The sequence below is a fragment of the Thrips palmi genome, unplaced genomic scaffold, assembly GCF_012932325.1.
Source record: "Thrips palmi isolate BJ-2018 unplaced genomic scaffold, TpBJ-2018v1 HiC_scaffold_15, whole genome shotgun sequence".
In the NCBI taxonomy this organism is placed as follows: domain Eukaryota; kingdom Metazoa; phylum Arthropoda; class Insecta; order Thysanoptera; family Thripidae; genus Thrips; species Thrips palmi.
In genome coordinates, this window is record NW_023144624.1 from 8,330,842 (window position 1) to 8,343,778 (window position 12,937).

The 12,937-nt window shown below is 57.2% G+C and overlaps 2 protein-coding genes across 4 annotated transcripts in view; both read right to left on the reverse strand.

Annotated features, from left to right (window-relative positions):
• Positions 1-7,247, reverse strand: part of LOC117641165 — a gene marked incomplete at its 3' end in the record, with an annotated part of 68,570 nt that extends 61,323 nt beyond the window's left edge. The window contains exon 1 of the mRNA XM_034378303.1: positions 6,889-7,247. Within this exon, the coding sequence (XP_034234194.1) occupies positions 6,889-7,015 (127 nt within the window). The remainder of the gene's footprint in view (positions 1-6,888) is intronic.
• A 1,948-nt stretch (positions 7,248-9,195) lies between these two features.
• LOC117641341 (dual specificity protein phosphatase MPK-4-like) lies at positions 9,196-12,856 on the reverse strand. 3 transcript variants are annotated; one of them, XM_034378577.1, is made up of 9 exons: positions 12,706-12,856; positions 12,363-12,482; positions 12,147-12,278; positions 11,946-12,042; positions 11,784-11,870; positions 11,553-11,701; positions 11,355-11,454; positions 10,978-11,267; positions 9,196-10,907 (listed from the first exon to the last, which is right to left on the reverse strand). In XM_034378577.1, exons 2-9 carry the CDS (start codon positions 12,454-12,456, stop codon positions 10,804-10,806), a joined length of 1,053 nt encoding a protein of 350 aa, XP_034234468.1. In that variant the 5' UTR covers positions 12,457-12,482; positions 12,706-12,856; the 3' UTR covers positions 9,196-10,803. The 3 variants fall into 3 exon arrangements, with proteins under 3 accessions (XP_034234468.1, XP_034234467.1, XP_034234466.1); XM_034378576.1 differs by having other exon boundaries at positions 10,767-10,907; positions 12,701-12,752; XM_034378575.1 differs by having other exon boundaries at positions 10,767-10,907; positions 12,570-12,711.
• Between the last annotated feature and the right edge of the window lie 81 nt (positions 12,857-12,937).

Sequence of the window (12,937 nt, forward strand, 5' to 3'; positions counted from 1 at the left end):
GCGCTGCGCCCTGCCTTCGCCCTGCCTGCGCCCGGGGTGGTGAGGGATTGGGGAAAGGGGGAGGGGGGGGCGTATCGGCTCTTTCCTTTCCATTCCACACCACATTCACCATGTGGTTTCTGCTCGGTGGAGCGTGCGGCACAGAGAAAGGCACAGAGCGGCGCAGAGGACACAAGCCTTCCGGACCGGTGGCAATAGGCACTGCAAGGCCCGGCAGCCTGCACCGCGGTGCCACCGCCACCCCGAGCTGCCGTTTCCCAGCCTTCTTCGAGGCGCTCATGGCGTCCTCGGTGACACGCGAGGAGCACCACGACGACGGCGGGGCGGTCCGCGGCAGTCATGGCACCAGCGTCCGGCCCCGCCCCGCCCCGCCCCGCCCCGCCGCAAAGAGCCCCCCGTTCTGGGGCGCTTTCTTTCCTCGACGACGCGTCGACGCCAGTCCGCGCGCCAGTCCGTCCAGTCCCATTCCAGGGCAGGCCGACTGTGCGGCAGCACGCACGACTAGCAGGCGACAGCCCCTGCAACGCAATATGCCTCATGCCTCTCACCGCGCGCCGCATTTCGCATTTGCATCGAGATTCACATTCACATTCGCTTTGCTGGCGCGGGGCCGTCGAGCAGGCCGTGCAGGCCGTGTCGAGCGAGTCGCGAACACGTCGTGAACGGCCGAACGGCGACACGCAGCCACCCACGCACCGCGCGCCTCGCCCGCCAGACGTGTGTCCAATCCGAGACGTCACGTCGCCGGCCGGCCGAGCGGCCGAGCCCCACTCGCAGCAAGACCCCTCCCCGGCCCCAGGCCCCCAGGCCGCGCATACAGCTTTGCATTTATTAGCCGGTCCAATTATTTTTGTGTTGTTGTCCGTGCCGTCCGTGCCGTCGGCGGCGGCCTCGTAACAGCGCGGCCCGGCCGGTGCGTGGGCGAGGCCGGGGCACGCCGGCCGCCCACAATGAGGGATCATCTTTCCGTCGGCCGGGCTGTCCGTCAGGACGCTGGGCGGTGGAGACGGAGCACATCTCTGAGGCGCTCGCCGCCGGGCCGGCCGTCCAGGACTTTCCAGAGCCCCCAATGACCCACCAGGACCCACCAGGACCCACCAGGACCCACCAGGACCCACCAGGACTCGCTCGCCACGGAGGCAAGCGTCCACCCACTTCCCTTCCCGCGGCGAAAAGTAATCCGGATTCGTAAAAGGGCACCGCGGGCGAGGCCGCGGACCTGGGGCACCGAATCGGCGGAGTCTTTTACGGCGGGATAATTTAATTTAATTGCAACCCTTCCGGAGTAGAGTCACTGGCACCGCGGCACTCGTAAAAACGACACCATCAAGCTCCATCCCCACGCCACGCCTCGCCTCGCCACGCCTCGCCCTGGGCCGTGAGAAGAGGAAAACGGGACCGGGCGGGGATTCGAACCCGCATCCTGCGGGGACTTTCGCAGCCGGCCGGGTGAAAGCTCGCCGGAGTTGGAGTTACCCCCGACGGAACCACCCCTCCGTCTCCGTAGATCAGTACGTGACAATCACCGCGCAGGCCCGCTGCCGACGTAATGCCGCCGGTGGCTCGTCGCCGCGAGTACGAGGCTCCACGTCGGCGTGCCTAGAGGCCTGCCCGGCCCGGCCGCGTCGCCGGGCCATCACGCCAAGCATCACGCCCTCCACGGCCATCGGCGCACGGCGCCTCACCGCGCCGACACGGCACCGCCGTCCATCGACCAGCAGCACCACTGTACTCCGGCGCTGCTTTCATCGCAACGATCGCCTTCCTGCAAGTGATCAGTCCTTCTTCTTCTCCCCCTTCTGTCCGCTCCGTTTCTCCGTGCCGAGTCGGCGGACTGCCGGCCGCTCTTCACAGTGCACCTGGCGGATTCGGCCGCGGCGTGCTGGGCGTGCTAGGTGCCGGCCCCGCCCCGCCCCGCCCGGCTGAAACAGCAGCGCCGAGTAATAATCATTTCCGCGGGGCCCCGTGGCGCTCCGTGCGCCGTGGCGTGTTTTGCGGGTGACGTGCATCGGGGTCAGCTCCGCCAGCTCCGTGGCGGCGCGGCCGGCCCGAGCCGTGGCCGCGTGGTTCCGCGGGGCACTGCGGTCCGGGTATCCGCGGTGCCGCGGCACTCGGCCGCCGCGCTGGAGCACGCCGTCGGCGGCGTCGCGGTGGCGGTGGCCGAGGGACTCCATCTCCATGGACTGGAATGCAAATGGGATCAACGGCCGCGACTACACGCGCCTCGACACGCGGTTGACCGTCTAACACGCGGTGCTCGGCGTGCTCGGCGTGCTCGGCGTCCGGCCCGGCGGTACGTGCAAGTTTCGCAGTGGCGCTAAATGGCGGCGCCGAGCCTGCAGCGCGCCAGCGACGCGTCCAGCCCCATCAAGAGCGTCTTCCGGGAGCTCGGCGTGCGAATGCCCCACTGGCGGCCGCCGCAGTGTCGCCTCGCTTCGGCCGGACGGCTTCAAAGCGCTCCAAAGCCAAGAGCAGGGCGGCACCTCGACCATCACGCCCATCACGCCGCCAGCCGCCAACGAAAGCGACTTCAGCGAATGCACTTGCAAGCGCTGCAGGCTGCGATGCGATGCAGCGCCTTTTCCTTGATGAGTCATAAAAGCCCGGGCCGAGCGCCGCGCCTGGGGCCTGGGGCTGTCTAGCCGATGTAAAAGCGGCTGAAAGTCCATTAAAAAATGAGAGTCTTACGTAGCCACGTTTTTACCCCCTCCGGCCTCCCCCCGCTCGTCATTGTCGTCGTCATCGCCCCAGTTTTGCGGTGTCGCCGCCGGCCGCCAGCACACTGGGATCAGGGATCACACGGGCGGGCAGGCGGGCCGTGGGCAGGCACCCCTTCGCCGGAAACCTCAACGCTGCGGCGTGCTGGCGTGGCACAGTGGCGTGGCCGCGCGCGGGCGTGGCCGGCGTGCAATTCCTCTGCGCACGCACTCGTCACGCCGTCGTCACGCCGCCGTCACGCGCGTAACCCCTGGCTCGGCGTGCTCGGCGTGCTCGGCGTGCCCGGCGTGCTGCGCGGCGGGGCGCGCGTCACGCTGCCCGAGCACGCAGGCATCCCGGGCAGCGCGTCCGCCCGCAGCCCGCACCAGCGGACTACAAGCGCGGCTGCTTCCTGCGCATAAGCGCCTCCCAAACTGGCGACGGTTGTGATAACGAATCGCGGCCCATGACGCCACTACCGACCCTTAGGGCCGCGTGGCGCCTGAGGGGTCGGCGCGTCCAAGGTCGGCCCCTCCTCGGTCCGCTCAGGGTCGCGAGGCCGGCGCCAAATGATTCATTTGAACGGAAAGACGTGGAATAGGAGCGCGTCGCGGTGGCCCGGGTTTGGGCCTCATGGCGGCGTCCGGCGAGTCGATGACCTCCCCCCCCCCCCCCCGCCCCCACCTGGCGGCACCGGCGCGGCACCGGCTACGTGAAGCCCGCGGCGGCCGCGAACCACTCCGCCAAGCGACGCCGAGCCAAGCTACGCCAGGCCGGCCGGCGAGGCCCTGCCCGGCGTGGTGGGCCGGTGGGCCGCGGTGGGCCCCTCGCCCCGGCCGGCACCAGGCCGGCACCAGGCCGACCGGACCGGCGAACAGCGCCATAGCGCCAAGCCCGGCCTCCAGCGCCTCCAGCCCGGCCAAGCCGCCTGGAAATGGCTCTATCGAGGAGCCGCGCGGTTTCCGCGCTGCTGGAGAGCTGGAGTGCGCCCGCCACGCGGCTGGAGGAATGTTTGGCGAGCGCCTCGCTTTGACTGGGTCGTGACACCGGTCCCCGGTCCCATCCCGTCAGTCGCGGCGTCACCACACGCCGCCTCAAAAATTGAAAAGTGATTACGATAGCGCCTGGACCGCCACAACAGATATAGCAGCGTAGGAGCGTAGCCGCGGCCGGCTTATCTGCGGAAGGCTCAAGGTGTCCGGGGGATAATACGGCTAGCGTCGGCTAGCGTCCCGGACCGGCTGCTCGGCTGGCTTGGCTGCTCGCGGCTTTGTGGATGAATCGCTATCTGCGAGCCAAGCGGTTGAAATTGGACGCGACCATGGCGCGACGCAGCGCGACGACGCAGGTTGGCACTCTGGCACAAGGCACACTCTGCAAGCTGCACAGTCCCACGGCGCCTTCCCTTCCCCTCACTTGCAAACGCAACAAAAAAGAATAAAAAAATTTCGATTGACCTTTTTGTGTTTTTTCCCAGAAGGCACGAAGCGCGGCGTTGCAAAAGCAAGCGGCGCACCCACAGGCACAGGCCAGGCCCGCGGCCGCCGCGAAGCCTGACGCACTAAGTGACATCACCGCCGCTAACAGATTCCCCCACCAGGCAGCCCCAAATTCATGCACGCATCGGCCCTATGCAGTGGTGGGCGCGTGCAGCCATGAAACTTATCCCGGCCCAAGCAGTGAAAACGTGGGAAAATCGCGCCCGAATTAAAAACGGCGCACAAAAGGGAAAACGAAACGGACGCAAAGCCACCTCAAAAGTACACCAGTGTAGCAGCAGCAGCAGCCGGATTCAATTAGTCGAGGCCGCGGTGCCGTGGCGGGACGGCGGGCGGCTCACGACGATCGCCGTGCATAGTCGCGACTTCGACCTAAAAATATATGCCTTTATCTCCTTCCCCGGGTCGTGCACTTTCGGCGTCGCCGTGACGGCCAGCCTCCTACCGCCACGGCCTCAGCCTCAGCGCGCCGCCCGAACGGCAGGACGGACTCGCGGGCCAGCAGGCGGTCAAGAGGCACGAGACGGCCGCCGAAACACAGGGCACAGGGCACTCGACGCACTGGCCCCCGCACCCTCCCCAGGGTTGAGCCAACTGTGTTATTAGGCGCACAGGGGACGTCCGTGTGTCGTGTGAGTGTGTGTGTGGGGGGGGGGTATGCGAACGCTGCAAACAGCCGGAAGCAGCAGGGCCCGAAACTGCAGGGCCAGCATTGCATCCGACACCGCGCCGCGCCGCACCGGCCCCCTTATGTCGCCTTGCAGTCCCTCTCGCCCTCGTCACCCCGCCTCCCTGCGCCCTGCTCGCCGCCCCGCCGCCCCCTTTTCCTTTCCAGGATAAGGTGTAGAAGCGACGCGAGACAGCATAATGAATGGGCGGCGCGCTGGGGGACGCCTGGCCGCCGTCCTGGCCGCCGTCCTCCGGGGCCGCCCTTCCAATCCGCCTGCTGGCCGGCACGGCCGCGCGCCTCCTGGCTCGGCTGGCTTGGCCTGGCTCGGCTCCGCCGTCCCGCTCCGCATTCCGAACTTGTTGTGGCTTCTCCGCGAGGTCCCTCGGCATTCCTTCACTATCACACTCACACTCGGACACACACGGACACACACACACGGACACACACACGGACACACACACACACGGACACACACACACACACACACACACACACACACACACACACGAAACGCCCGCGCGACTGCATCCTCCTACAAACAAACACTCGCGCACGAATTGTCCTCATTCCTTTCGGCCCAAGGCAATCGATACAGTGTGCAAAAAGGAGCACGCTGAATGCCGAATGTGAGGTCGCCAAACTCCCCCCGAAGACCGAAACTCCCCGCCGGGGTTCCGGTGAGGGCGCACAGAGGGCGCAGGAGGCCAGCCGAGAACAAAGCACGAGCTTTTGCTCTTCCCCAGACAGGAAGAAACAGCTGTTTAGAGTCAGACCCCCCCCCCCCTTCTACTTTCCTTCCAGGGGTCCGCATGACAAAGGGGGTCCCCAGGTCCCCAGGTAAGCCACCTGCACCCAGAGCCCCCGCAGCACCCTCGCCCAACCGCCCAACATCATCCCGAAAGCCGCAAAAAAAAAAAAAAAAAAAAAAAAAAACAATAAGACGGAGAGGAGTCTCGAATGCGTTTCCAATTCACAACAAAGATGGCGCAAGAGGGAGGGCGAAAGGACGAAAGGACGAGGGAAAGGGCGAAACTGCATTGAGTGGGACAATCTGAGCATGATCTGAGGCATTCGGACGGGCCGGCCCGAATGCCAAAGCCTCACTCCGGGCAGCTTCAAGTATTCCATTCTGCTGGTCCGGGGCTCAGTCCCGGCATTTCGGCTCCAGCCGGCTGGAAGGCAGCCTGGAAATCCAGCGGGGGACGGTGGCCGCGCTGGCTGGGAGTGCTGGGAGTGCTGGAAGTGCTGGGAGTGCTGGAAGCTGGGCCTGGAGGGCCTGGAGGGCCTGGAGTGGCCGCCGCGCTACCCGGTGCCGCCGCGCTACCCGGGGCTACCCGGTGCCGCCGTGCTGGAGCTGGAGCGGCTGGAGCGGCTTGGTAGAGCATGGCTGGAGAGCGCTGGAGTACCGTAGTGAACCTTGGGCCTTGGGCCGGTGCTTTGAACCCGTTTGGCTCGGCTCGACTCGGCTCGGCTGGCTCGCTGGCTCCAGTCGGCATCGCTCGCAGCACTGGACTGCACCTGACTGGAGGGGGGACGCCGCGCCGCCACGCCGCCACGCCACGCCGTGACTTGCGATGCACCGGCGGGGCACTGGATGGGCACTGGTGGGGCCATGCCACACACTGCACTCCATGCACTCCGAGCATCCGCCTGCCTGGCCTGCCTGCAACCGACCCGTCCAGCCAATCCATTCCCAAATGAGCCGCCCCCGCCCCCTGTCCGCCCCCTCCGCCGCCCCCACCGCCCCCGCGCCTCCATCCGGTCCAGTCCGCCGGGATTCCACGCCGAGGGGCAATATCAAGTTCGAGCAACCCAATAACAGCGTCGGAAGCAGGAAAGTCTTTCAGAGGGTTCAAACAACTGGTTCAAAGTGATGCGAACTGAAGCGCTGGTGCCGGCTGCAGGCCTGCTGGAGGCCTGCTGGAGGCATGCTGGAGGCCTGCTGGAGGCATGCTGGAGGCCTGCTGGAGGCCACGCCAGCGTCCAGGAGGACTACGACTTGAGTAAAGGGCCGAGGCTCACCTTGGTCGATGGGCGGCTGCAGTCCGTAAGCGGGCAGCCAGCAGTGGTTCGAGTCGGCCGAAAGGCTATCCAGATGGGCACTCCAGTCCGAGAAGGACATGTCGTCGTCTTGGGCCATGCCGGCCATGCCGCCACTCATTGGCACACACACTGCCTCATCGGCTCATTGGTGACAGCCTCCCCCACTGCACTTCACCGTCATCCCCGCACGCCGCACTCTCACACACACATACGCGCCTACACTCATACATTCACATTCACACGCGCGCGGCCCTGTCAGAGGACCGGCAGTCGGGCCGTCGCGTTGCCTCGCGGTACTGCCGGCACAGCGGTTGCCTCGACGCCCTCCCCGCACCGCTCCACGGTCGCAACTGCCTCGCTTCGCTTCGCCTTCGCCTTGCGCCCGCCGCCCGCCGCGCCGCCCGCTCTCGCTGACGGCCGCTCGCCGGCCCCAGCCCAGCCACGCCGCAGCTCCCCGCCACGCCTCGCCACGCCCCGCCGCACCCCGCCCCACCTGGCCGGCTGCATACCCAGCCCGGAGGGGTGGTGGGGGTGGGTGGGAACGGTGGGCACCTCAAACCCCCTCTTACCGTCGTCGCTCCCTTTGTGTTGTTGCATTCGTCCCGTCTCCGTCCCACTCGAGGCGCTGCTGGGCGCTGCCAGGACGTTTGTTGTCGTTCGTTCTCTCTCCCACCGCCCCGCCCGCCCCGCTACCTGTGGGTCACGTGGCGCGGGGTCCACGCTACGAGACGCACGCACGCACGCGCGCGCCAAGGCATGGCGACAGGGCACGGCAGGCACGGCAAGCACCGCGACTTGCAGTCAAGAATAACGAATGCACGCGGCACTCTGTGCATTGCGGTTTGGCTCGTCGCCGGCACCGGCACCGCGGGGCTCTACTCCCTCCTAGCGGCGTCGAGCTGCAGGGCAGAGGACGAACTCTGTTTTGGGGACTGTATTCAAATCCTTTTCATTTAGCAAATGCGCCACTTTATTCTAATATGTCAATCTTCGTCCTTTTCCGCAGTTGCACGTTTTGCGTCGTGCTGCTGCATAAAACGTTGGGGCAAGCGGACTCCCGTTTCGGACAGCGCTGCCTGGCACGGCCTGGGCACGCCACGGCACGGCTCCATCATTTCAAGCCCAAGGGAACAAGGGAACGACCACCGGCCTGCCGCGCTGCCGCGTTTGCCCTTTCCTTGGCGAGGCTGGCCGGGCTGCCGGGCAGGCCGCTCCACTCTGCTGCTTTTCCCTGTATAAATAACTTTAGCGATGAAGTCGTGCTCGGTCCACCTCGGGCCCCAGTGGGCCCCACCGGCCCCATCCCTGTCCGGCAGTGAAAGCAAAATCCCTGCAGCAGCTACAGTAGTGCGCGGCGGCGGGGCGGGGCGGGGCTGGTGGTGGGCGGGCGCCCTGGCGCAGCACAATATACTAGACTGCATAGACTGCATGAGCTCGGCTGCACGGCCGTGTTGCTGCAAGCGCTGCAAGGTGCAGTGTTCCAGTGTTCCTCCGAGTTCCGCCTCCTGCTCGGCGCAGCTCGGCGCTACCGTGCTTTTGTTACTGTTCCACCCGCAAAACTCTCGCCTTCCCTTTCCTCCCACTCCCTCTCACTCCCGCCCCCGCCGCCGTCGTCATTGGAGCGGCGCGCGGCACGGCCGCACGGCGCGGATGATCCACGATCCCCTTTCCATCCAACGAGATCATCATCTTGCCTCGTTCTCCTCCGTTTATCGACGGAGAGGCCTGGCGAAGCCCGGCACCCCGGCGGAGAAAAGAAAAGCTCCCACCTGCCATCCGGAAAAAAGGGCAGGCCGGCCCGCGCGACACTGCAAGTGAGCGGGTTGCCTACCCGCCTGCATCGTTGGGGCTATTGCGACTCGACCACAAATAATCCAGCAGACTGATTCCGAGAGTCGCTTTCGTCGCTCTGTCTCCCTCGCACTCATAGGGCGTCCCAATCAGTCTGCTGGTGGCTGGGATGCTAGAGGCAGTGTCGCTTGGACGTGGACATCTCCCTCGTGCGGCGAGGGGCGGGGCGGGGCTGGCCGCCTACACTGGACGGTGATTGAGATGCCGGCCGTGGCGGACTGGCCTGCTAGTCTGTGCTGCAGGCTGCAGACTCCGCGCTGACTCTTGTGGCACGACTTGACCTGGTCACGAGCGAGAGATTCCCGATAACGCCACCGCGCCATGCCGGGACCGAATTGAAACACACTTCATAGTTTGCCGAACTCCCTGTCTCCCAGAGAAAGCAGTGCTCCCGTACAGGACGAGGTGCGTTGGCTTCCGAAAACAAACAGAGTATTTTCCATGGGTACATTTATTTTTATGTAGATGCAGTTGAAAAATGGCAGTGACAAGACCATAAGATTAACAAGATTTAACATCATATCTGGTATGGAATGTGATTAAAATTGTAACAAGGGACAAAACAACATCATATATGAACCATACACTTGTGAGATAAGGCCCTTATAAATCACTGTTACAAGCCTAATGAATAAAAGTCTCATTTTCTAGCACAACTATCAACAATGGCGTGACTCTGGAATGAAATACACAAATAACATCTGTCAGTAGTTCGGGATTCATGGCTAAAGTCTTTAATTGCATCTTCGTCCTTTAAAATCTATTCACAATAATATTTATTTTTTGATGACTAGAACCGGTAAAGTGAGGTACATAAATTGGACTGAAAGGCACAATCGTTTCAAAAGTATATTTTCATCTTTAAGGGTGGTTATTATGTAAAGCACATCAATTAAACAAACAATAAGGTGCAAAAATTTTAAATTAAAAAATCTACAATGATCCAGAAGGATTCAGCACCTTAAAAAGCAAAACTTTAATCACCAGAGACTGGAATATCTGAGATATCTAATTAATTCATACAGGAGGACGAGATCACAAATACATATCAAATGGGTAAAAATTTATAACACATTCAAAAACCTACCTTATAAGTTAGCACTTTGAAAACTGACATATATTTTTAAAAATTCAGTAACACTTTTATTAAATATCACATTTGTAATACAATAATGAGAAACACAGTCTGGAACAGCTTTTGTAAAGCTCTCTTTTAGACACACGAGTAAAATCAAAGCAATGTAACAGTCAACAGGTTTAGAATTTTCATTATATTGTCTTCCTACACAATTCCAGATGGAGCCAAAACAAGGCACACATACACACAGAAAAATTTCATCCGCCACAATCAAATAGAATTTTAACTTACCACAATTCAGAAAAATTTCTAACAATATATTATTTAAATACTGTGCATCACAGTTAATGGAATCAATACAATATGAGGTAAAGTTAAACATCGTCATTAACAATGTGATTCATAGCTACAAATACGGTATATTATCCATGCTATCTGAATTCTATGGTAACAACCACTGCACTACACTTTCTGTAAACAATTAGCACCACTACAGAAAATTTCTAAGGCTTTCAAATGATTGTACTCAAAAAGAGGTAATGATAAGACTTTCATTAGCAGCAGAAAGCAAAGTGTATGGAATATCTTTCTTTGTGCTTCAGCCTCGCAAGCCTGTCCAAATGGACCCATAAACATTTCTATATAAGAATGGAACCAGGTGTTCATGATGATTTCTCAGGACCATCTGATTTGATATAGAATGCGGTATCATAACACAATATACAACAAACAAGAAGAACACATTGGCACAGGAATCACAGAGAGACATACACAAAAATGGATGGCAAAATTATGGAAGCAAAGTAAAAGTAACAGTCTGATATAAAAGGTTTTGAGACCAAATGACAAATCACAAAATTATAACCACATTTCTCTCAATTAATTAAGGCATGAAATAAATTAGGAAACTGTGGAATACAAGATTAAAGAAAAGACCCAATAAAATGATAACTATGCAAAGTTATTCAAACTGTAACCTGAACATTCTGCACAAAGTTACTCCACTCAACCTTTGAGGGGACTAAATAAAATGCTGGTGACACTTTGGCACCACACGGACATTGGCATCCTGAAAAATTAAACATTTTTTTAGCAGGAGACTTAGCAGTTATTTCTCAAAAACCTTTGGACACACTTACCCATGATCCAACTAAACGATCCCAGTTTAGTGACACACTTGGGGCAATTCAATTTGCCTTGCTGCTGGTGTGTGACTTCAGTCATCCACCCTAGAGGCTCCACAAAGTAAGTCTCCTGACATGCTGGTGGAACAGAAACACTATTGTCCCCAGCAGTATCTGGTGGTTGGGGTGTTTTAATGCCACCTTTTCCTGCGCACTGCATGAGTTCAGTCAGACGAGGGTCGGTCCATTTTGGGCTCTCCTTGGGAATGTGTGGGAGCATATTTGAAGCAGATGCTACAATTCTCCTGAAATTTAGGCATTATGGCCGCATTATGAGAGAATACAAGGATGGAAGCGTTTCCAAAGCAAACTACAGAAAATTGAATTCTTACCTGCATTTACGGCAGCGATACACTAAAGGCTCTGGCTGAGCTCTGATCAAAGCTGGATCTGGTTGCACCAAGTCCAAGAATGCAGTTGGTAGGATCCTTGCTGCAGAAAAAACATCAAATGAATAAAGAGAAAATTGTAGAGCTCTAGAAAAATTATCTCTGAAGACAGCGTAATATCAAAATTAATTTATTCCACACCTTTGCTAACATGGTAGGCTGCACAATGAAGACGGAAGAGTTTGTACTGTGGGTTGGTGGGATCTATCTTCCAGCCCATGGTGTGGTAAAGTTTCAACTGAGATTGAAACCCTGAATTGGGCCCCACAAATCGTCTCTTTTCTTTGGCTCTAAATTATAGAAATGGAACAAGGTAATTATTCAAAATGATACTAGTTAATAATTCCTTGCAAAAAATTTGATGAGACTTACTTTTCAAAAGCAGATTCGAATGAAATTTTGTATTTTTGCATGAGGTATGCTATAACAACAGCCGCACTCCGAGATACTCCAAAATAGCTGAAAAAAAAATCAAAATACATTGCAAGCAAAATATGAATAGGCTATGCAATGTACAATGATTGTATGACCTACCAATGCACAAGAAGAACTCCATTCTCAAGAGATGAGATGATAAAAGAAACTGCACTGTCAAGAATGCTGAGTAAGTCCTCTTGAGATGTGTCTGTAACTGAAAGTAAAGCAAAATCATTAAACTAAAACCACAAAAAATAGTTGGTTATTTTTTTTTTAGTCAAATGAAGGAATCTAGTATTGTTTTCGTTTAAAACTAACCTTTGATAAACTTTGTGACCATGCCAGGTTGTTCCGTGATATTATTTGGTAATGAGCAAGAATCAACAGTAAGTATATGTGAGATCCCATGAGCCTGCAACGTTTCCTTGTCAGTGGCTGCTGTCAGGTTTCCTGAAAATACAGAAGAAAGACAGAAATTAAATGTAAAAAAAAAACAGAGGCAGAACAAAACATTAGATTTTTATAACCACTCACCCAACCAAAGGCCAGGCTCAATTTCATCCAAATTGGTTGGTCCAGCATCGAAATCCTCTCTTAGGAGAACTCCCGTGTCTTTTAGTTTACTCATCACAGCTGACTGGTAGCTTGCAAACCCTGAAGAGAATGCATCAAATCAATTTTTAAAATAAAAAAGGTCTGCATTGAAACAATAACATACACTGAATAACTTATTTTATTTACAATAGAACAGGCCTTAAAGGTAGCTCATAAAGACCAGGACAAGGTTTCTTTAAGAACTAGGAATGCTCATTAACTGGAACTAAAATCGAAACTACCGACATAAAAAGAAAGTAATTCAAGAACACGTTTACCTTACCGCGAAAAGATTCTAGCAGACGAAATGGACCAGGGAAAACAACAGATCGACGGAATCGATTTTTTAAGTTGGTACTGCCCTCACTTCATTTTGTGGTTTAAGTCTTTCCGTCATATTCGATGTTTATAGGTACTAAAGAGTATTTTGTTTTGCTTTTCGTCCCGGCATCGTGTTTATGTAAAGTAAGAGACGATATATTTCAGAATCAATGAACCCGAGAGGTTGGCATGCC